Below are 21940 nucleotides of genomic sequence, written 5' to 3' on the forward strand. Positions count from 1 at the left end.
AAACATTTTTCTCTTTTCACTTGGTTTTATACACAAATGCTGCTTTTGCATTGATTCATATTACATCTTGAAGTGTGCTTGGTGTTTTGTTTCTGACAACAATAATTTAGTCTTTTATCAACATACATAAAATGCTGGAGGAACTCAGCAGGCAGGACTTGCTGAAGGGTTTTGGCTCGAAACGTCGACTGTACTTTTTTCCATAGATGCTGCCTGGTTTGTTGAGTTCCTCCAGCATTTTGAGTGTGTAGCTCAGATTTCCAGCATCTCCAGATTCTCTCTTGTTTGTAATTTAGTTTTTATATTGTACTTAGTAATTAGTAGAGATAATGCTGTCTATCAGAGAAGTTATTGAATTGAATTGACTTTATTTCTTACATCCTTCACATACATGAGGAGTAAAAATCTTTATGTTACATCTCCATCTAAATGTGCAATGTGCAATCGTAGTAATTTATAATAATTTATAATAAATTAAACAGTCAAAGTAGCATAGAAGTACACTCAAATCAGTGTGAGTTCATCAGTCTGATGGCCTGGTGGAAGAAGCTGTCCCTGAGCCTGTTGGTCCTGGCTTAACAGCTGGAATAGATTGTGGTTGGAGTGACTTGGGTCCCCAGTGATCCTACAGGCCCTTTTTACACACCTGTCCTTGTAAATGTCCTGAATAATGGGAAGTTCACATCTACAGAGGTGCTGGGCTGTCCGCACTACTCTCTGCAGAGTCCTGCGATTGAGGGAGGTACAGTTCCCATACCAGGCAGTGATGCACCCAGTCAGGATGCTCTCAATTGTGCCCCTGTAGAAAGTCTTTAGGATTTGGGGCCCATACCAGACTTCCTCAATTGTCTGCGGTTGAACAGGGAAATTCTACCTAGTATGTGTCCAAAGTGTCTCGTGTGTGCTATTTAACTGTGGTTATCTTTTATTTTGCATTAATATAGTTCAAAAGTGCTTTTAGACATCCCAAGAGTATGAAAGGCAGAATATTAATGCTGTCTTTTCTCCTCCTTGTTTTTTGCATTCTGTTTTTAGCCCTCCTTCATCTTTGCACTTCCCTTTCTGCTTTTATCAATCTTTGGTAGTAAAACTTTTAGCACCCTCTATTTTAATTCCTGAATTCCCTTCTACCTTTCAAAATGAATGTTTTTTATCCACAGTTTTAGTTTGCTTAAAATTGTCCCATTCTGGCACAATTACCATTCTTTTATCTCTTAAAATTCTTTGACCGACTTCAGTGAAGTACTTAGGTGCATTTCCAACTTTAAGGAAACTGTATAAATATAATTTATTGTTGTAAATTATTGACTATATTAAGTGTGGCAGCTCTTTCTGCTCTCTGGTCATATAGATTATAATACAGTTGAATAAGAGTTCAGTACGAACTAGAAGGGCCAAAGGACCTGTTTCTTTGTTGTAATACTCTACGACTCAATGGCACTATAGCTCTATGAATTCTGTTATTACAAATATGAGCAATTTGCTTTGTCATTGCTGGAATGTGAAGTAAGAATTAGTCATGGAAATGATTCTTGCTTGAAGGTTGCCTCCTCCACACCACTTGTAAATACGAGAATTGTAAATTACTGCTTTTTAAACTGTCAGGGTTGCAGCCTTCCGTTGTCTGTCAGCTAACAGGAGGGAAGCATTAATATGTTTGTGTTGGTATGTGACAACAATAAAATAGCCTGGGATAATAAGTGGTTTGTTTATTTTACATTTTTAACCATTCCTTTATGAGCTGCAAGGCACAACACACTAATGTTATATATTTATTATGATTATATTATAAAATTCAGAAGCACCTAAATAGTTGTATTATCTTTGCAGAATTAAGCGGGATATTTTGCCTCTAGTGAGATCACTTTGCCAGGATGTTGAATATGAAGTTCGCTCCTGTATGTGCCGACAGCTGGAATACATAGCACAGGGAATTGGGTAAATATGGTAACTTACAATTACAACACGTATAAATTCATGTCAATTTGAAATAGAATTTCAGTACAACCAATAAAATCATAAATACCATAATTGAACATGTACAATGAACTTAACCAAGCTTTTCTTCCAATTAGGCAACTCAGTGCCAGATTACACCAAGAAAAATATTGAAAGAAGATGGTATTCTTAAACATGGTGCATGTTGATTTAAAATAGTTTTGGGTGTTATCAAATAATTAGATTATGAATTTAATATGTGTGTGCTATAGCATTTAATCTGCATGCATTTTACTCTAAGATTTGCTTATTGGAACTAAAGAAAAGCCTTTATGAAAATGCCTAAATCTTTAACAGATAGGTATCTTTCATGAATTATATTTGTATTTTTGATATTTTGTGATAACATTTTTAATTTTCATACATTGATGTGAAATAGATCAATTCTCTACTTCATATAGGGTTTCTGCAAGCAAGCTTTTCATTTTACTTGTACCTTACCATGCTTATTCATGTAACAATAAACTTGACATGATCCTTATTTCAACACTAAATTTAAATTTTATCCTACAAAGTAGTATTTCCTCCATTGCTGGGGCTCCCAGCCTTTCTTATGCCATAAACCCATATCATCAACCAAGAGGTCTGGGAACTCCCACTCTATTGGAATTTTAGTCTTGCCATTCCAAAGTAATATTTTGCATTTAGTTTTCACTTCTAGTCACATTTGTGTTGAAGTAAAAATTAGTAAGCAGGAACATTTTGAAATGATTATTCCAGGAAATGAAATAATTTCAATATATATAGTAAGTTCTAAGTATTGAGTTTAGATGGTAATATTTTACCCTTTTTCTTTCAATGGATAGATTTTAATGGAACTTGCAATTCCACCATGTGTTTTGTAATAAGTCTTTGCTGTCAGTAGTGAAGTAGTAACACTCATTGCTCTTCTGGAGAAAGCTGCTTGCAAAAACCAGGATGATGCACTCCTTTCCCAAAAAAAATTGTTGCTGGACATGACCTCCAGGATCTTTGATATCTAGCACTAATGAAATTAACCAACTGACCAATGAACAACTTTCAATGAAGAATTTTCATAGATAGCAAATTGTGAAGTAAAAAAATACAATGTTTAGGGCATAAAATATAGGAGCAGAATGAGGCCATTCAGCCTTTCATGTCTACTCTGCCATTTCATCATGGCTCATCCATTTTCCCTCTCAGTCCCAATCTCCTGCCTTCTCCCTATACCCTTTCATGCCCTGACTAACTAATCAAGAACCAATTAACCTCTGGCTTTACCAATAACCTTGCTTGTATAGCTGCCTGTGGCAATAAATTCCACAGAATCACCCCTCTCTGGCTAAAGAAACTCCTCCTTATCTCCACTCTAAATGGATGACCCTCTATTCTGAGGCTGTGTCCTCTGGTCTTAGACTCCCACATTATAGGAAATATCCTCTCCACATCCACTCTATTGAGGCTTTTCAACATTGATAGGTTTCAATGAAATCACCCCTCATTCTTTTGATTCCAGTGAGTACAATCCCAGAATCATTTTCATAAACCTTCTCATTGTCAGCATATCCTTTCCTAGACAAGGGGCCCAAAACTGCTCACAATACTCCAAGTAAGGCCACACCAGTGCTTTATAAAGCATCAACATTACATCCTTGCTTTTGTATTCTAGTTATCTCAAAATGAACGTAACATTGCATTTGCCTTCCTCACCACTGATTAAACCTGCAAACTAACCTTTAGCGAATCTTGCATGAGGACTCCCTCATTTGCACCTCAGATTTTTGAATTTTCTCTCCATTTCGAAAATAGTCTACACTTTTATTTCTTTTACCAAAGTGCGTGAACATAAACTTCCCAACACTGTATTCCTCCTGCCACTTCTTTGCCCATTCTCCTAATTTGTCAAAGTCCTTCTGCAACCTCTCTGCTTCCTCAACACTCCCTGCCCCTCCACCTGTCTTCATATCATCTGCAAACTTAGTCATAAAGCCACCAAATCCATCATTCAAATCTTTGATATATAATGGTAAAAGAATCAGTCCCATCACAGATCCCTGTGGAACACCACTATTCACTGGCAGTCAACCAGAAAATGCTCTCTTTATTCCCACTTTTTGCCTCCTGCCAATTGGCTAATGCTCTATGCATGCTAGTATATTTCCTGTAATATCATAGGGTCTTAACTTGTTAAGCAGCCTTGTCAAAGGTCTTCCGAGAATCCAAGTACACAACATCAATTGATTTTCCTTTTTCTATCCTACTTATCATTTCCTCAACAAATTTCAACAGATTTGTCAGGGAGGATTTCCCCTTAAGGAAATCATGCTGACTTCCAGCTATTTGATTACGTGCTTCCAAGTACCCCGAAACTACATCCTTAAATATCGACTCCAACATCTTCTCAATCAGTGAGGTCAGACCTACTGGTCTATAATTTCCTTTCTTCTGCCTCTCTCCCTTCTTGAAGAGCGGAGCGACATTTGCAATTTTCCAGTCCTCTGGAAACATGCCAGAATCTATTGATGCTTAAAAGATCATTACTAATGTCTCATAATCTCTTCATCCATTTCTTTCAGAAACCAAGGTTGTATACTATCTGGTCCAGGTGACTTATCTACCTTCAGACCTTTCTCAAGCATCTTCTCTATAGTAATAGCAATTTCACTCACTTCTGTTCCCAGACACTCTCGAACCTCTGCCATACTTATAGTGTCTTCTACTGTGAAGACTGATGCAAACTACTTATTCAGTTCATCCACCATTTCCTGGTCCCCCATTACTACCTCTCCAGCATCATTTTCCAGTGGTCCAATATCTACTCTCGCCTCTTTTTTACACTTTCTGTATCAGAAACTTTTGATATCCTCTTTAATATTATTGGCCAGCTTACCTTTGTATTCTATTTTTTCCTCCTTTAAATTGCTTTTTGTTGTTTTTTAAAAGCTTCTTAATACTCTAGCTTCTCACTAATTTTTGCTCTATTATAATAACAATAGGCATCCGTTAGTCTTGTGAGACCATGGATTTGTGCCTGGGTGCAGGCCTGGGCAGGGTTGTATGGGAGACCGGCAGTTGTCCAAGCAGCAAGCCTTCCCCTCTCCACATCACTGATGTTGTCCAAGGGAAGGGCACTAAGCAGCTTGGCACTGGTGTCATTGCAGAGCAATGTGTTGTTAAGTGCCTTGCTCAAGGACACAACACGCTGCCTCAGCTGAGGCTCGAACCAGTGACCATTAGGTCACTAGACCAATGCCTTATCCACTAGGCCATGCGCCAACACACTCTAATATATGCCCTTCCTTTGGCTTTGATATTGGTTTTGATTTCTCTTGTTAGCCGCAATTTTGCATCTTCTCCCTTTAGAAGACTTATTTTTCAGTGGGATGTATCTATTCTGTGCCTTCCTACTTGCTCCCAGAAATTCCAGCCTTTGCTACTCTGTCATTATCCTTGCTGATATTTCCTTCAGACCAATTTTGGCATCTCCTTTCTCATGCCTTTGTAATTCCCTTTACTCCACAGTAATACTGATACATCTGACTTAGTTTCTCCTCAAATTGCAGGGTGAATTCTATCAATTCCTTTATCTTAAGCTCTCCAAACAATTCTGGCTTAGTTTAAATATTTAACAGAATATAAGTAAATTATCAGAATCAGAATCAGACTTTAATCGCCAAGTATCTATGCACATACAAGGAATTTACTTCCGGCAGATGTTGTCTCTCTGCTCATAACAATAATAATGATAAATATAAATGAAAATATAGATTATACATACAGGTAGTGCAATTCAAGTAATAGTTAGCCGACAGTTAACCGGCAGTTAACTGTTCAGCAAAGTGACCGCAGTAGGGAAAAAACTTCTCCAGTGCCTATTAGTCTTAGTCTGGAGGGATCTGAAGCGCCTACCAGATGGAAGCAGATCAAACAGTCCGTGCGCAGGATGGGAGGAGTCCTTTATGATGTTCCCCACCCTCTTCTTCAACCTGGAAGAGTACAGGTCCACAATAGAGGGCAGGGAGGCTCCAATGATGCGCTCGGCAGTCCTCACTGTGCGCTGTAGTCTGGTTCTATCCTGCTTGGTGGCGGCTCCAAACCACACAATGATGGAGGTGCACAGGACAGACTGTGTGTATGGGAAAATACACACAGAAATAAATTAAACTGATTTGTCTTGAACTTTAAAAGTAATTGATAAATAATACCACTTTTATCAAATTTTGAAATATTAGTCTGCAGTAAAGAAAAATCAACAAAATATTTGGATTTTATGGCTTAGGGATTATGATGGTTTAGCTCACCACCAAAAATTTTACAATATCCCACGTTACAAAGAAAATTCCATTTTTTAAAAAACAAAATTAATGTTTTATAAACACCTCATGTTCTCATCAATTCACTGATTTCTACAAATTATGTTTGAGGTGATTGTTACAAGGCACCTAATACATGAGCAGAGAGTAGAAGACTTTAGATGTTTTGAAGTTCTGTTGTCAGATTTCCTGGTGGCCTTGCTATTACTGTGCCGACAAAAAGTATTCACCCCCGGAAGTTTTCATGTTTTATTGTTTTACAGCATTGAATCACAGTGGGTTTAAATTGACTTTTTTTCAACACTAATCAACAGAAAAAGACTCATGTCAAAGTGAAAACATCTCTACAAAGTGGTCTAAATTAATTACAAAGATAAAACACAAAATAATTGATTGCATAAGTATTCCCCACCACCCTTTAATATGACACACTGAATCATCACTGGGTTTAGAAATCATGTAATAAGTTAAATGGAGATCTGTTTTTGGAGACCTATGTGCATTCAATGTGTTTCAATTGATTGTAGTAAAAACACACCTGGATCTGGCAGATCCAGCTGCTGGTGAGTCAGTATCCTGACAAAGACTACACCATGTGGACAAAAGAACACTCCAAGCAACTCTGTGAAAAGTTTATTGAAAAGCACAAGTCAGAAGATGGATGCAAGAAAATTTCCAAGTCACTGAATATCCCTTGGCATAGAGTGAAGTCAATCATCAAGAAATGGACAGAATATGGCACAGCTGTAAATCTGCCTAGAGCAGGCTGTCCTCAAAAACTGAGTGACTGTGCAAGAAGGGGACTAATGAGGGAGGCCACCAAGAGATCTATGACAACTCTGGAGGAGCTACAAGCTTCAGTGGCTGAGATGGGGGAGACTTCACATACAACTGTTGCCCGGGTGCTTCACCAGTTGCAGCTTTATGGAGAGTGGCTTGAGAAAGGCACCGTTGGGGTAAAAAAGCTCACATGAAATCTCAGCTAGAAATTACCAGAAGGCACGCGGAAAACTCTAAAATCAGCTGGAAGTAGGTTCTAAGGGCTGATGGAATCAAAATTGAGCTTTTTGGCCATCAGACTGAATGCTATGTTTGTCATAAGCCAAATACCACACATCATCAAGAACACACCATCCCTACTGTGAAACATGGTGGTGGCTGCATCATGCTGTGGGGATGCTTCACTGCAGCAGGATCTGCAAGGCTTGTGAAAGTAGAAGATAAAATGAATGCAGCAAAATACAGGGAAATCCAGGAGGAAAACCTGATGCAGTCTGCAAGAGAACTGCGACTTGGGAGAAGATTCGTTTTCCAGCAAGACAGTGACTCTAAGCATAAAGCCAAAGCTACACAGGAATGGCTTAAAAACAATAACGTTAATGTCCTGGAGTGGTCAAGTCAGAGTCCAGACCTCAATCCAATTGAGAATTTGTGGCTGGACTTGAAAAGGGCTGTTCACTCACAATCCCCATGCAATTTGACAGAGCTTGAGCAGTTTTGTAAAGAAGAATGGGGAAAAATTGCAGTGTCCGGATGTGCAAAGCTGATAGAGACCTATCCACACAGACTCAAGGCTGTAATTGCTGCCAAAGCTGCATCTACTAAATAATGACCTGAAGGGGGTGAATAGTTATGCAATCAAATATTTTGTGTTTTATATTTGTAATTAATTTAGATCACTTTGTAGAGATCTGTTTTCAGTTTGGCATGAAAGAGTCTTTTTCTGTTGATAAGTGTTGAAAAAATCCAAATTAAATCCACTGTGATTCAATGTTGTCAAATAATAAAATATGAAAACTCCAAGTGGGGTGAGTAATTTTTATAGCCACTATATTTGATTTTGCAAATTTGAGGATTGGCTTTGGATGCAATTTTCTTTACTTATCTTTTTCTGTGGAATGGGTGAAATAATTAAAATTCTACAGAACTTTTATAGCTCGAAACACGTAATCAGTTTAAATTTATCTCTTCTGTTTTATGAAATTTAAGTAAGATTAAGCAGTTAACACAGCTCAGGGTGAGAGAATTTGGAGCTCAATTCTGGTGTCTTCTGTAAGAAAGTTTATTCATTCTTCTAGTGTGTGCATGGGGTTCCTCCAGAGTTCTGGTTTTCTCCCACTGTCCAAACACGTACTGGTTAGTAGGTTAATTGGTATTGTAAATTGTCCTGTGATTAGGGTTAAATCAGTGGGTTGCTGGACAGTGCAGCTCATTGGGTTGGAAGGGCCTGTTCAGTGCTGTATCTCTAAATAAAATAAAATAAACCTAATTACAAGTTGTCATCATACAGGTTTAATCTATTCATGACATTTCAGATCAAATATATATTAATCTGCAGGTTACTGCTATGATTTACAAGCAAATTATTTTTTAGGAATTGAAAGAAGATAAAGAATGAACTTACAATTTTCATACTAATGTCTGTTTTTTATTTATTTTCATTACACAGTGTTGAACAGACAAAAACTGCAATACTTCCAGAGTTAGTGGAGTTGGCTAGAGATGAAGGGAGTACTGTACGTGTTGCTGCATTTGACACCATTGTTAACCTGCTTGTGATGTTTGACAGTGGTAAGTTAATGTGAGAAGGTAAATTAGTATGTTTTGAAATCATGGCAAATTCTAAATGTTGAATATTGATAACTATAAAAGGAACATTTTCACTCCAATTTACACATCAACAAATTTCAAATGAAATTTCAAATGATAGTAATTATCATATGATCTATGAATCTATCATATTCGATACTGTGTTTATTGGGTGTAATCTTATGAAACTGAAACATAGAAACATAGAAAACCTACAGCGCAATACAGGCCCTTCGGTCCACAAAGTTGTGCCGAAAATGTCCCTACCTTAGAAATTACTTGGGTTACTTATAGCCCTCTATTTTTCTAAGCTCCATGTACCTATCCAGAAGTCTCTTAAAAGACCCTATTGTATTTGCCTCCACCACCATTGCCAGCAGCCCATTCCATGCACTCACCACTCTCTGAGTAAAAAACTTACCCCTGACAGCTCCTCTGTACCTATTCCCAAGCCCCTTAAACCTGTGCCCACTTGTGACAGCCATTTCAGCCCTGGGAAAAAGCCTCTGACTATCCACACGATCAGTGCCTCTCATTATCTTATACACCTCTATCAGGTCACCTCTTAACCTTAGTCACTCCAAGGAGAAAAGGCCGAGTTCACTCAACCTGTTTTGATGAGGCATGCTCCCCAATCCAGGCAACATCCTTGTAACTCTCCTCTGCACCCTTTCTATGGTTTTCACATCCTTCCTGTAGTGAGAACTGAGCACAGTACTCCAGGTGGGGTCTAAGCAGGGTCCTACATAGCTGCAACATTACCTCTCGGCTCCTAAATTCAATTCCACAATTGATGAAGGCCAATACACTGTATGCCTTCTTAACCACAGGGTCAACCTGCGTAGCTGCTTTAAGCGTCCTATGGACTCAGACCCCAAGATCCCTCTGATCCTCCGCACTGCCAGGAGTCTTACCATTAATACTATATTCTGCCATCATATTTAACCTACCAAAATGAGCCACTTCACACTTATCTGGGTTGAACTCCATCTGCCACTTTTGAGCTGTCATAAGGGGATGGGAGGCTGGACCCAAGTGCAGGACGCAGGCACTGAAGTACTAGGGGTGGGACAGGAACAACTAAACGATAGACAAGATGTGGTGACCCTGGTGTGCGTGAGGGACGTGACGTTCAAGGTGATTCTAGCCCAGAGTTCAGGCAAGGAGGATCCCAGAGTTCAGGCAGGCAAGGCAGGATCCAGAGTTCAGGCAAGCAAGGCAGAATCTTGGAGTTCACTGGGCAGGCCGCTTACCTCTTAGGCAGGGCCCGGACCTCCCAGGCAGGAACATGGGGGCCTGAACAGGTCGCAGGGCACCTGGGTAGGTTGCGGGGCACAACCCATCGCAGCGATGGATAGGTAGGGGCAGAGACTTCTGGGTGAGCCACATAACTCCTAGGCAGGGCCCGGACCTCCCAGGCTGGAACACAGGGGCCTGAGCAGGTCGCGGGGCACAACCCATCGGCAGCGATGGATAGGTAGGGGCAGAGACTTCTGGGTGAGCCGCATAACTCCTAGGCAGGGCCCGGACCTCCCAGGCAGGAACATGGGGGCCTGAACAGGTCGCAGGGCACAACCCATCGGCAGCGGTGGATAGGTAGGGGCAGAGACTTCTGGGTGAGCCACATAACTCCTAGGCAGGGCCCGGACCTCCCAGGCTGGAACACAGGGGCCTGAGCAGGTGGCGGGGCACAACCCATCGGCAGCGATGGATAGGTAGGGGCAGAGACTTCTGGGTGAGCCGCATAACTCCTAGGCAGGGCCCGGACCTCCCAGGCAGGAACATGGGGGCCTGAACAGGTCGCAGGGCACAACCCATCGGCAGCGGTGGATAGGTAGGGGCAGAGACTTCTGGGTGAGCCACATAACTCCTAGGCAGGGCCCGGACCTCCCAGGCTGGAACACAGGGGCCTGAGCAGGTCGCGGGGCACAACCCATCACAGCGATGGATAGGTAGGGGCAGAGACTTCTGGGTGAGCCGCATAACTCCTAGGCAGGGCCTGGATCTCCCAGGCAGGAACATGGGGGCCTGAACAGGTCGCAGGGCACAACCCATCGGCAGCGGTGGATAGGTAGGGGCAGAGACTTCTGGGTGAGCCGCATAACTCCTAGGCAGGGCCCGGACCTCCCAGGCAGGAACATGGGGGCCTGAACAGGTCACAGGGCACAACCCATCGGCAGCGGTGGATAGGTAGGGGCAGAGACTTCTGGGTGAGCCGCATAACTCCTAGGCAGGGCCCGGACCTCCCAGGCAGGAACATGGGGGCCTGAACAGGTCACAGGGCACAACCCATCAGCAGCGGTGGATAGGTAGGGGCAGAGACTTCTGGGTGAGCCGCATAACTCCTAGGCAGGGCCCGGACCTCCCAGGCAGGAACATGGGGGCCTGAACAGGTCGCAGGGCACCTGGGTAGGTTGCGGGGCACAACCCGTCGGCTGCGAGGGATGGAAAGGGGCAGAGCCCCCTGCCGGGCAATGGCAGTCCGACTAGACTTGCCCGACAGAGGCAAGGGATAGGAAGGGAACTAGGTCCAGGGTGACTGCCAGACTTACTCGAAGAACTCGTCTTTAACGAGGTGTGACTAATTGGGCTCAAGGGCGAAAGAAGGAACGGCTACAAGACCCGGAGTCCGGAGTCTGCAGACCTGATCAAGACCCAGAATGCGGGCTCCAGACAGGACCATAACACCAGCCCAGTTTTGCATCCTATCAATGTCCAGCTGCAACTTCTCACAGCCCTCCATACTATCCACCACACCTCCAACCTTTGTGTCATCAGCAAACTTACCAACCCATCCCTCCACTTCCTCAACCAGGTCATTTATAAAAACCTCCATGCAAACTATGACCCGACTACAACCACTCTTTGCCTTCTGTGGGAAAGCCAGTTCTGGATCCACAAAGCAATGTCCCCTTGGATCCTATGCCTCCTTACTTTCTCAATAAGTCTTGCATGGGGTACCTTGTCAAATGCTTTGCTGAAATCCATATCCACTACATCTACTGCTTTTCCTTCATCAATGTGTTTAGTCACATCCTCAAAAAATTCAATCAGGCTCATAAGGCACGACCTGCCCTTGACAAAGACATGCTGACTATTCCTAATCATATTATACCTCTCCAAATGTTAATATATTCTGCCTCTTAGGATCATCTCCATCAACTTACCAACCACTGAAGTAAGACTCACTGGTCTATAATTTCCTGGGCTATCTCTACTCCCTTTCTTGAATAAGGGAACAACATCCGCAACCTTCCAATCCTCCGGAACCTCTCCCATCCCCATTGATGATGCAAAGATCATCTCCAGAGGCTCAGCAATCCCCTCTCTCACCTCCCACAGTAGCCTGGGGTACATCTCATCCGGTCCTGGCGACTTATCCAACTTGATGCTTTCCAAAAGTTCCAACACATCCTCTTTCTTAATATCTACATGTTCAATCTTTTCAGTCCACTGCAAGTCATCACTACAATCACCAAGATCCTTTTCCATAGTGAATACTGAAGTAAGGTATTCATTAAGTATCTGTGCTATTTTCTCCTGTTCCATACACACTTTCCCACTGTCACACTTGATTGGTCCTATTCTTTCACATCTTATCCTCTTGCTCTTCACATACTTGTAGAATGCCTTGGAGTTTTCCTTAATCCTGCCCACCAAGGCCTTCTCATGGCCCCTTCTGGCTCTCCTAATTTCCTTCTTAAATTCCTTCCTGTTAGCCTTATAATCCTCTAGATCTCTAACATTACCTAGCTCTCTAAACCTTTTGTAAGCTTTTCTTTTCTTCTTGACTAGACTTCCTGATTCCTTATTTGATTACAAAATACTGCAGTTCATGTATATGTTATTTTAAAAAATATTGATTTGGATAATTTAAGTCTATCAATACTGTCCCCATTGTGCATTTTATGTACTTTAAAATTACTAATATATGTAGTAAAGGAAATTTTAAAAATCCGAGTTTCCCAAGGTAACTATTCAAGGTAACTAACTCCAGAATAAGAATATGACTAGTTCAGAAAGTGCATAATACAACACTATATTTTATAATGAATAAGTTATTCTACTTCTTATATTGCAAAGCCCAAGTTTTAACTGCAAATATTCATTCACTTTGTTCTTAGCAAGTCATAATGACTTGACTCAACCTTTTAAATGTGACTTGGTCAAAGTAATGAAAGACTGTAAATGCCTTATCTTGTGAACAGAGGAACTATTTCATAATTAGGAAAGTGAGTAATTATCAAAGGAATTGGTACGTATATGTTCTTGTTTATAATATTGATTTTCAGATTTTTATTTGAAAGCAATGTACTTTGATTGTTTAAAACCTATTATTCTTGTCTTTGAGAATTGTTCTTAATCAATTGTTAGCACACTTTTGTTTAATTTGCATCATCTGGTCATTAGAACTTTCATCACTACAAAAATAGCATTAAGGGTTTTGTTTAATTTTCCATTTGGATGCAAACTTCAATCTGAGTGATTTATGTAATAAAGAAGTATTTTCAAAATGAATGAATGTCTTTTATTATATTGTTTGAAAGTACATCTCACTACTCTATGAAGTTAGAAATGAACATAGAACATGGAACAGTATAGCTCAGGAACTGGCCCTTCGGTCCACAATATTGTAGCCAACTAAACTAATCTCTTCTTCCAACCGATGTCCATATTGTTCCAGTTTTCTCACATTCAAGTGTCTTTCTAAACATCTCTTGTAAGTTTCTAATGTGTCTGCCTTCACCACCACCCCAGGCAGTTCATTCCAGGCACACATCACTCTGTATGAAAGAAAACTTGCCCTTCATATATCTTTGAAATTACCCTCTCTCACCTTAAAGGTGTACCTTCTGGTATTAGATATTTCAACCCTGAGAAACAGATACTGTCTGCCTACTCTATTTATGCCTCCCATCATCTTATAAACACCATTGTTCCTGTACCGAAAAAGACCAAGGTAGCATGTCTGAATGACTGGTGTCCTGTCGCACTCACCTCAATAATAAGCAAATGCTTTGAGAGGCTGGTCAAGGACTATATCTTCAGTATTTACCACCCACACAGGACCCCCTACAATTTGCCTACTGATCAACAGATGATGCAATAGCCACAGCTCTACACACTCTCCTTACACGTCTGGAGAAGAAGGATGCTTATGTAAGAATGCTGTTCTTGGACAGCATTCAACACCGTAATTCCCTCCAAGCTTGACAAGAAACTCAGAGACCTCAGCTTTCACTCTTCCTTGTGCAGCTGGATCCTGGACTTCCTGTCAGATCACTGGCAGGTGGTAAAAGTGGGCTCCCTCACTTCTGCTCCTCTGACCCTCAACACAGGAGCCCCTCTGGGCTGTGTACAAAGCCCCCTCATTTACTCCCTGTATACCCATGACTGTGTCACCACCCACAGCTCCAATCTGCTAATTAAATTGGCTGATGATACTACATTGATTGGCCTTATCTCAAATAATAACGAGGCAGCCTACAGAGAAGAAGTCATCACCTGACACAGTGGTGTCAAGAGAACAACCCCTCCCTCAATGTCACAAAAACAAAGGAGCTGGTTGTGGACTACAGGAGGAATGGAGACAGGCTCACCCCTACTGACATCAATGGATCTGGGGTTGAGAGGGTAAACAGCTTTAAGTTCCTCAGCATAAACATCACGAAGGATCTCACGTGGTCTGTACACACTGGCTGTGTGGTGAAAAAGGCACATCAACGCCTCTTTCACCTCAGATGGTTGAAGAAGTTTGGTATGAGTCCCCAGATCCTAAGGACTTTCTACAGGGTCACAATTGAGAGCATCCTGACTGGCTGCATCACTGCCTGGTATGGGAACTGTACTTCCCTCAATCGCAGGATTCTGCAGAGAGTGGTGTGGACAGCCCAGCACATCAGTAGATGTGAACTTCCCACTATTCAGGACATTTACAGAGACAGGTACATCAAAAGAGCCTGAAGGAACTTCTTCTCTCAGAGGGTGGTGAGAGTGTGGAACGAGCTGCCAGTGCAAATGGTGGATGTGGGTTCAATTTCAACATCTAAGAGAAATTTGGTTAGGAACATGTATGAGAGGGGTATGGAGGGCTATGGTCCGAGTGCAGGTTGATGAGACTAGGCAGATTAACTATGACTCTGTGACTCTATGTCCTTCATTCTGTGTTGTTTGTCCATCATTTCCAATAATAATGTTTGCCTGTGCAGCTGCTGCACGGAGAAAAACCTGTGCAGGATGAGTTTTATAGTGAAAAACCGGTTGCACTGTTGTAGTTCCACTCTCTTGCCTCAAAAATCTTGGTCCAATGGTACGAAAGTTGTCACATCCGGAGACTTCCTCAGCTGCAATAGATAACCATGGCATCTTCCCTGCCTTATTATGCCCTTCGTTCTCCATAAAGCATTGCAGCATTGCCTTCTTGGCTGCTGGATCTTGTAGTTGGTTTCATCGGCCCAGTCCACCAGAACTATTTTTGCCTGTTGGGGTAGGCATATACCTTTCTCACTGGCATTGGAGGTTTCCAGCTACCTTCACCTGGTTTAGCCCACCTGTTGAAATGGTGTACCGGGGTGTGGCCACTGTCACGTGCAAACAGTTACTTCAAGCCACTAGAATAATAGTTAAATGATTCTTCCTCTTGGAAGCTTCTTCAAAATCATGATTAAAGATTGTTTAATGCCATTTCTAGTACTCAAGTATAAATGAGAACAAAATAATTGTTGCTCTGGATCTGGTTCAACACAAAAAAACAGAATAATAAAAAAACATTAAATATAAATACATAAGATAGCTTATATACATATATTAATTGTATGTCCATTATGTGATACTAGGCACAGGAGTGTCTGTACATAATGTGACTCTGATGTGACCAGCTGTGTGGCAAAAGGCACAACAGCGCCTTTCACCTCAGACAGTTGAAGAAGTTTGGTATGGGCCCCCAAATTCTAAGAACAACTGTGAGCATCTTGACTGGCTGCGTCGCTGCCTGGTATGGGAACTGTACCTCCTTTAATCGCAGGACTCTGCAGAGAGTGGTGTGGACAGCCCAGCGCATCTGTAGATGTGAACTTCCCACTATTCAGGACTTTTACAAAGACAGGTGTGTAAAAAGGGCCCGAAGGATCCAGTTACTACCATCCGAGAAACAGTACCACAGCATAAAAGCCAGGTGCAACAGGCTCTGGGACAGCTTCTTCCACCAGGTCATCAGACTGATTAATTCATGCTGATGCAACTGTATTTCTCTGTTTTATTGACTATCCTGTTGTACATAATATTTATTATAAATTACTATAAATTGCACATTGCACATTTGAACGGAGATGTAACGTAAACATTTTTACTCTTCATGTATATGAAGGATGTAAGTAATAAAGTCAATTCAATCCAAAATGATAAAATAGGGGTTGTGGGTGTGTGGTTGAAAGCAGCAAAAATGAAAAGGGAGTTAATCTTCAGAGGAACTAAAGGTCATTTACCTTCAGTGATGGTTGAAACAATTCAGTGAAACAATCGTAAGCACAAGTGATTCTGCAGATGCTGGAAATCCAGAGCAACACACACAAAATGCTGGAGGAACTCTGCAAGTCAGGCAGCATCTATGGAATGAATAAATATTCAACATTTTGGGTTGAGGCCCTTCATCAGGTGGAAAGGAAGGAGGAAGGCAACAGAATAAAAAAGGTGTGGGGAGGGGAAGGATGATAGCTATAAAGTGATAGATGAAGCCATGTAGGTGAGAAAAGTAAAGAACTGGAGAGGAAGAAATCTGGCTGGAGAGAAGAGTGAACCATAGGGGAAAAGAGGTAATAGGCCGAAATTGACAATAGACAATAGGTGCAGGAGTAGGCCATTTGGCCCTTTGAGCCAGCACCGCCATTCAATGTGATCATGGCTGATCATCCACAATCAGTACCCCGTTCCTGCCTTCTTCCCATATCTCTTGACACTGCTATCTTTAAGAGCTTTATCTAACTCTTCCTTGAAAGCATCCAGAGAATTGGCCTCCTCTGCCTTCTGAGGCAGAGCATTCCATAGATCCACAACTCTCTGGGTGAAAAAGTTTTTCCTGAACTCCGTTCTAAATGGCCTACCCCTTATTGGGAATAGAGGAGTGTAGTGAGAGGGAATTTTTTTAACTGGAAGGAGAAGTTGATCTTCATGTCAATAGGTTGCAGGCTATCCACATGTGGCTTCTGCACCCTGATGTGATGAGGCCACGGACTGACATGTCAGAACAAGAATGGGAATCAGAATTAAAATATTTGCCCACTGGGAAGTTCTGCGTTCAGCGGAAAGAGCATAGCTGCTTGACAAAGTGTTCAAAGTGGTCCCCAATTTGTGATGAATCTCACCAACATGTAGAAGACACTGAACCAGCAGCACTGGATACAATAGAGGACCCCAGCAGACTCGCAGGTGAAGTGTTGCCTCAGCTGGTAGGGCTATTTGGGGCCCTGAATAAAACAAATTATTTTGTTCTCCTTTACACTGGTGTACTGGAAATGACATTAAACAATCTTGATACTTAGCAACTGTGCTTCAGAGGTAAGGAACACCACATTATATTGCTGAATCACTTTGAAGCATTGTGTTGTCAGACATGCTAATTTATTTGCAACAACTCTTCCAACTGGTGCCTGACAATCATGATAGTAGTTGACTTAGTAACCTTTGCAAATGAAATGTCTATGAGCTTTAAGCATCTATGAGTAAACAAGATCATACAAACCTCATTGACCAAAGATTGCATGGTTTTGGAGAATGCTGAAGACACATTTCCATGAGCAAAGCTTGTTAAAGATGTTAACATAAACTGATATTTATGATAGGTAGGGTTGCATTGAGATCATACATTTATTTAAAGGATCAGAAATTAATAGGGTTAATATGCTGATTTGTACTTCACTGCTTGAAGGTATTTGTGCAAACCTTTCCTGATAAGCCTCTTTGAAAAGGCATGAAATATGGAAATGACTAATATAGAACAAGAACAGTACAGCACAGGAGGAAGCCTTTCAGCCTGCAATGTTGTGCCGAACAAATTAAATAAGTAATCAAATAGCCAACTAAGCTACTGTAATCTCTTCTATCTACACAATGTCCATGTCCCTCCATTTTCCTCACATTCAGGTGCCTATTTAAGCAATTCTTAAAAATCCCTAATGTATCTAATGTCCCTGACGTAATGTGTGGGGTGGCACAGTAGCAGTAGTTACCATATTGCTTTACAGTACCAGCAGTTCCCGATGCTGCCTATAAGAACTTTGTACATTCTCACAGTAGCTGTATGGATTTCCTCTAGATGCTCCAATTTCCTCCCACAGTCCAAAGATGTACTGGTTGGTAAATTAAATTGTCATTGTAAATTGTCCTGTGACTAAGCTATGGTTAAATTGGAGTACTGCTGGGCAGTGTGGTTCAAAGAGCTGGAAGGGCCAATTCCACTGTATCTCAATAAGTAAGTACAATAGACCTACCTCTACCACCACTCTAGGCAGTGCATTCCAAGCATCAACCACTTTCTGAGTAAAAAAAAATGTCCTAACATCTCTTTTAAAGTTATTCCCCTCTCATATTAAATGCATCCCCTCTGGTATTAAACATTTCTACCATGGGGGGGAAAAGATACTATCAGTCTACTCTATCTATGCCTTTCATAATCTAATGAACCTCTATTAGATCTCCCCTCAGCTTCCACTGCTCCAGAGTAGACAATCCAAGTTTGTCCAACCTCTTGTTAAAATATATGCCCTTAAATCCAGGCAGCATCCTGGTAAACCTCTTCTGCACCCTCTCCAAAACCTTGACATCCTATAATGAGGTGACCAGAACTGTATACAATACTCCTGATGCAGCCTAACTAGAGCTTTATAAAGTTGATGATCAATATTGTCTACTTCTGTACCAACCTGTCAAATCTTCATTGTATGATTATACCTGGAAAAGTGGTAAATGGAGTCTTCTATAAGTACCATAGCGGCTATTACTTTTCAAGATTTTACCACAGTAGTTTGCATTTATTTCACAATATTAATATAGAAAAAAGATCACAGAAGATCTCTGAGAGAAGAAATCAAAATTGTATGAAAGTTCAGCAAGCTGTACAGTGATACTTGACCACAAAATCATCAGAGAAGATTTTTTTTCCACTTTGATAGAAAATCTCTTGGCTTACATGATGGTCTCACCAGAATTGCAATCTGTAGTCTCCTCTTCTGATTTACTTGTCTGGTAAAAGTTTGGAGGTCTTTCTCACTTCCCCAAAATTGTTCTGAACTCCCACAGTATGGTCCAACTAATAGAAGAGCCTTTAGCATTTTACTGAGGAAGCCCTGCTTCTGATGCTCCCCAAACAGATTTGACATGTGGTAAATCCTCCGTCCCTAATTTTGCCAATAGTTAAATTTGCAACATAGAACTGCCTTAGTGATTCCAGCTCTGAATTCATCCTGGATTTTTTTTTTCTCCTGAAGCCTTCCCTATGAATGCATATAGCCACAAGGCAACAGAAGTTTGAGATCAGGGTTTTCCTTCTCCTAGATGAGCTGCCAACCACTGCTGATGAGCCTCATCTGCCTGAAGCAACTGGTTTTAAGGTGCCTTTGCCCCTTTCCTGTCAGTAGAAATGGTTCCGCTGGACATAGTAGCTAAACCATATGTGAAGGCAGCTAGGATGTAACATCCATAGTGGACGTTGACCAACAGAGTTTGGAAAGGTTATTTGGTAGGTTTTGAATGTATCTGAAATAGTTTTAATTTAAGTTCTTACACTCTTAAGGAAAACTGTGTATTTGAAAAATAATTTAATTCAGTGGTTCCCAACCTTTTTTATGCCATGATGCAGTACCACTAAGCAAACGGCCAGTGGACCCCAGGTTGGAAACCTCTGCTTTAAATAATAAAAAGAATTTAAACCCAGGCATATAACTATATCTCTAATACAAAAGGAAAGGGTTCTGAATCCTGTTCCAGGTCTGACCAGCACAGGGTTCTATTACTAAAGTAAATGCTGAAGAATCTCAGCAATGTGGTACTCCTGGGCTTGATTACAGATTAGTCCCATGATGGAACATATTGGTAGCTATGGAGGCATCTGTGTTCGGCACTTCTGAAGTCCTGGACAATGTCATTCAGCAATGCCAGAATCAGCAATGTTTACCTGCACGATCAGGCACTCTGACCCGCTAATTGTGTTTTGAGAAGTGACATGTTAACATTTAGTACTTATCTATGATCAAATGACTTTTGCACTGTTACACTTATTGTTTGGATTATCTATTTCCCTGTGGTTATGGGAGAAAAATATTATTTTATGATTATCTTGTCAGATGACCGGACTCAAATTATATTCCCCTTGGTGATGATGTTTTGTGAGAAATCGTTCAAAACAGATGAGACCATCCTTGCACCTTTGTCACATCAGCTGGGGAAGCTCTGTCATGGTCTCTCAGGTAAGTATAACTGTCCCCTCCTCTAACCAGCAGAAATGGTTGCCCTCTCTACTCCATCTCACCTGTATGGTTCGATAATACTTCGATGCTCCGAAATATTTTTGAAAATTTCAAGTGACTGGATAATTTTTCAAATGTCAGAAAATGAAATTTGATTCATGGGGATTCACATATCATTGTAGTAAATCTGTGCTATTCCTTCTACATGGCCTGTAAATGGTTCCCAGACTCATCCACAATAGTCCATATTTGGTCTGAGTAAGATTTTGACATTCTGGTGTGTTTACAGACTCTTATTGTTCAAGAAAATTTAATTTGCTGCTTAAATTTTTCTTTGAAGAGGTATTTGATGTATCAATATCAATATTTCTACATATTATTGTAAAAAAATCAATTAGTGTCATTAGACTTATATGAATGTCAACACAAAATGATAGGGTTGAGTCCAAATTATCCCACACTCTCCACTCTCAATATGCATTCCTTATATATACCATTCTTTGAAAACCAACTCTTATAAGTACTTAGAGAATGTTATGGACAAATGCTATCATTCCCTATTTTAGTTACAAGCATGGTTCCTTCAACTCTTTCTGCCTTCAAAATTGTTTTTTTTTAACCATAGAAACATAGAAAACCTACAGCACAATACAAGCCCTTTGGTCCACAAAGTTGTGCCGAACATGTCCCTACCTTAGAGATTACTAGGGTACCTATAGCCCTCTATTTTTCTAAGCTCCATGCACCTATCCAAAAGTCTCTTAAAAGACCCTATCGATTCCGCCTCCACCACTATTGTCCGCAGCCCATTCCACTTACTCACTACTCTCTGAGTAAAAAACTTACCCCTGACATCTCCTCTGTACCTACTCCCCAGCACCTTAAACCTGTGTCTTCTTGTGGCAACCATTTCAGCCCTGGGAAAAAGCCTCTGACTATCCACACAATCAATGCCTCTCATCATCTTATACACCTCTATCAGGTCACCTCTCATTCTCCGATCTATAAAAAGTCTTTTCAGCATTTTTTTTTCCATTTCTGAGAGAGGTTTCTAGTAAACTGCAACACAGTGTAGTAAAAGAATGGTGAATCTAATCTGGGAACAGTAGAGCCTGTTTTGAGATTCCAATAGCATTGCTATCATGAACTTGTAAGATACTGTGTTCAGTCATAACCTTCTGACCCTTTTAGGGAATTTAACTGATGAACAGCATCTTTGGTTTTTGGATTTCTACAAGAAATTCAGTTCATTAGGCCTACAACATGAAAATGGCCAAAGTGAACACTTGACTCAGTTCTATGCAGCAGAAATGGATGCCAAATATGCGTCTGTGAGACAGAATTGTGCCTACAATTTGCCAGTAAGTATGGATAATACTTCTTTGCAGCATTTCTTAAATAATTACTGTATACAATTCCTGTGCATGATATTGCAGGAATCTAACCAGGGCTCTTTGCAATTGTAGTAGATGTTACACACCAGGAAGCATGCATTTTCAAATATAAAGCATTATTTTACCAAGACATTTTAAGGTCATTTAAAGATCATCCATTATAACATTCAAATCAGACATGAAGTTCATATAATTTTACTAAATAGCAACACTGGACTATTTTGAT

At 40.9% G+C, this 21940-nt stretch overlaps 1 protein-coding gene across 2 annotated transcripts in view; it reads left to right on the forward strand.

Moving 5' to 3' along the window:
• The window catches only part of LOC140724713 (serine/threonine-protein phosphatase 4 regulatory subunit 4-like), a 268941-nt gene that overhangs the window by 82271 nt on the left and 164730 nt on the right, over positions 1-21940 (forward strand). For both annotated transcript variants that reach the window (XM_073039175.1, XM_073039176.1), the window contains exons 6-9: positions 1831-1938; positions 8722-8843; positions 20198-20320; positions 21512-21681. In XM_073039175.1, coding sequence (XP_072895276.1) covers positions 1831-1938; positions 8722-8843; positions 20198-20320; positions 21512-21681 — 523 coding nt within the window. The remainder of the gene's footprint in view (positions 1-1830; positions 1939-8721; positions 8844-20197; positions 20321-21511; positions 21682-21940) is intronic.

The sequence above is a fragment of the Hemitrygon akajei genome, chromosome 3 (assembly GCF_048418815.1).
Source record: "Hemitrygon akajei chromosome 3, sHemAka1.3, whole genome shotgun sequence".
Lineage (NCBI taxonomy): Eukaryota > Metazoa > Chordata > Chondrichthyes > Myliobatiformes > Dasyatidae > Hemitrygon > Hemitrygon akajei.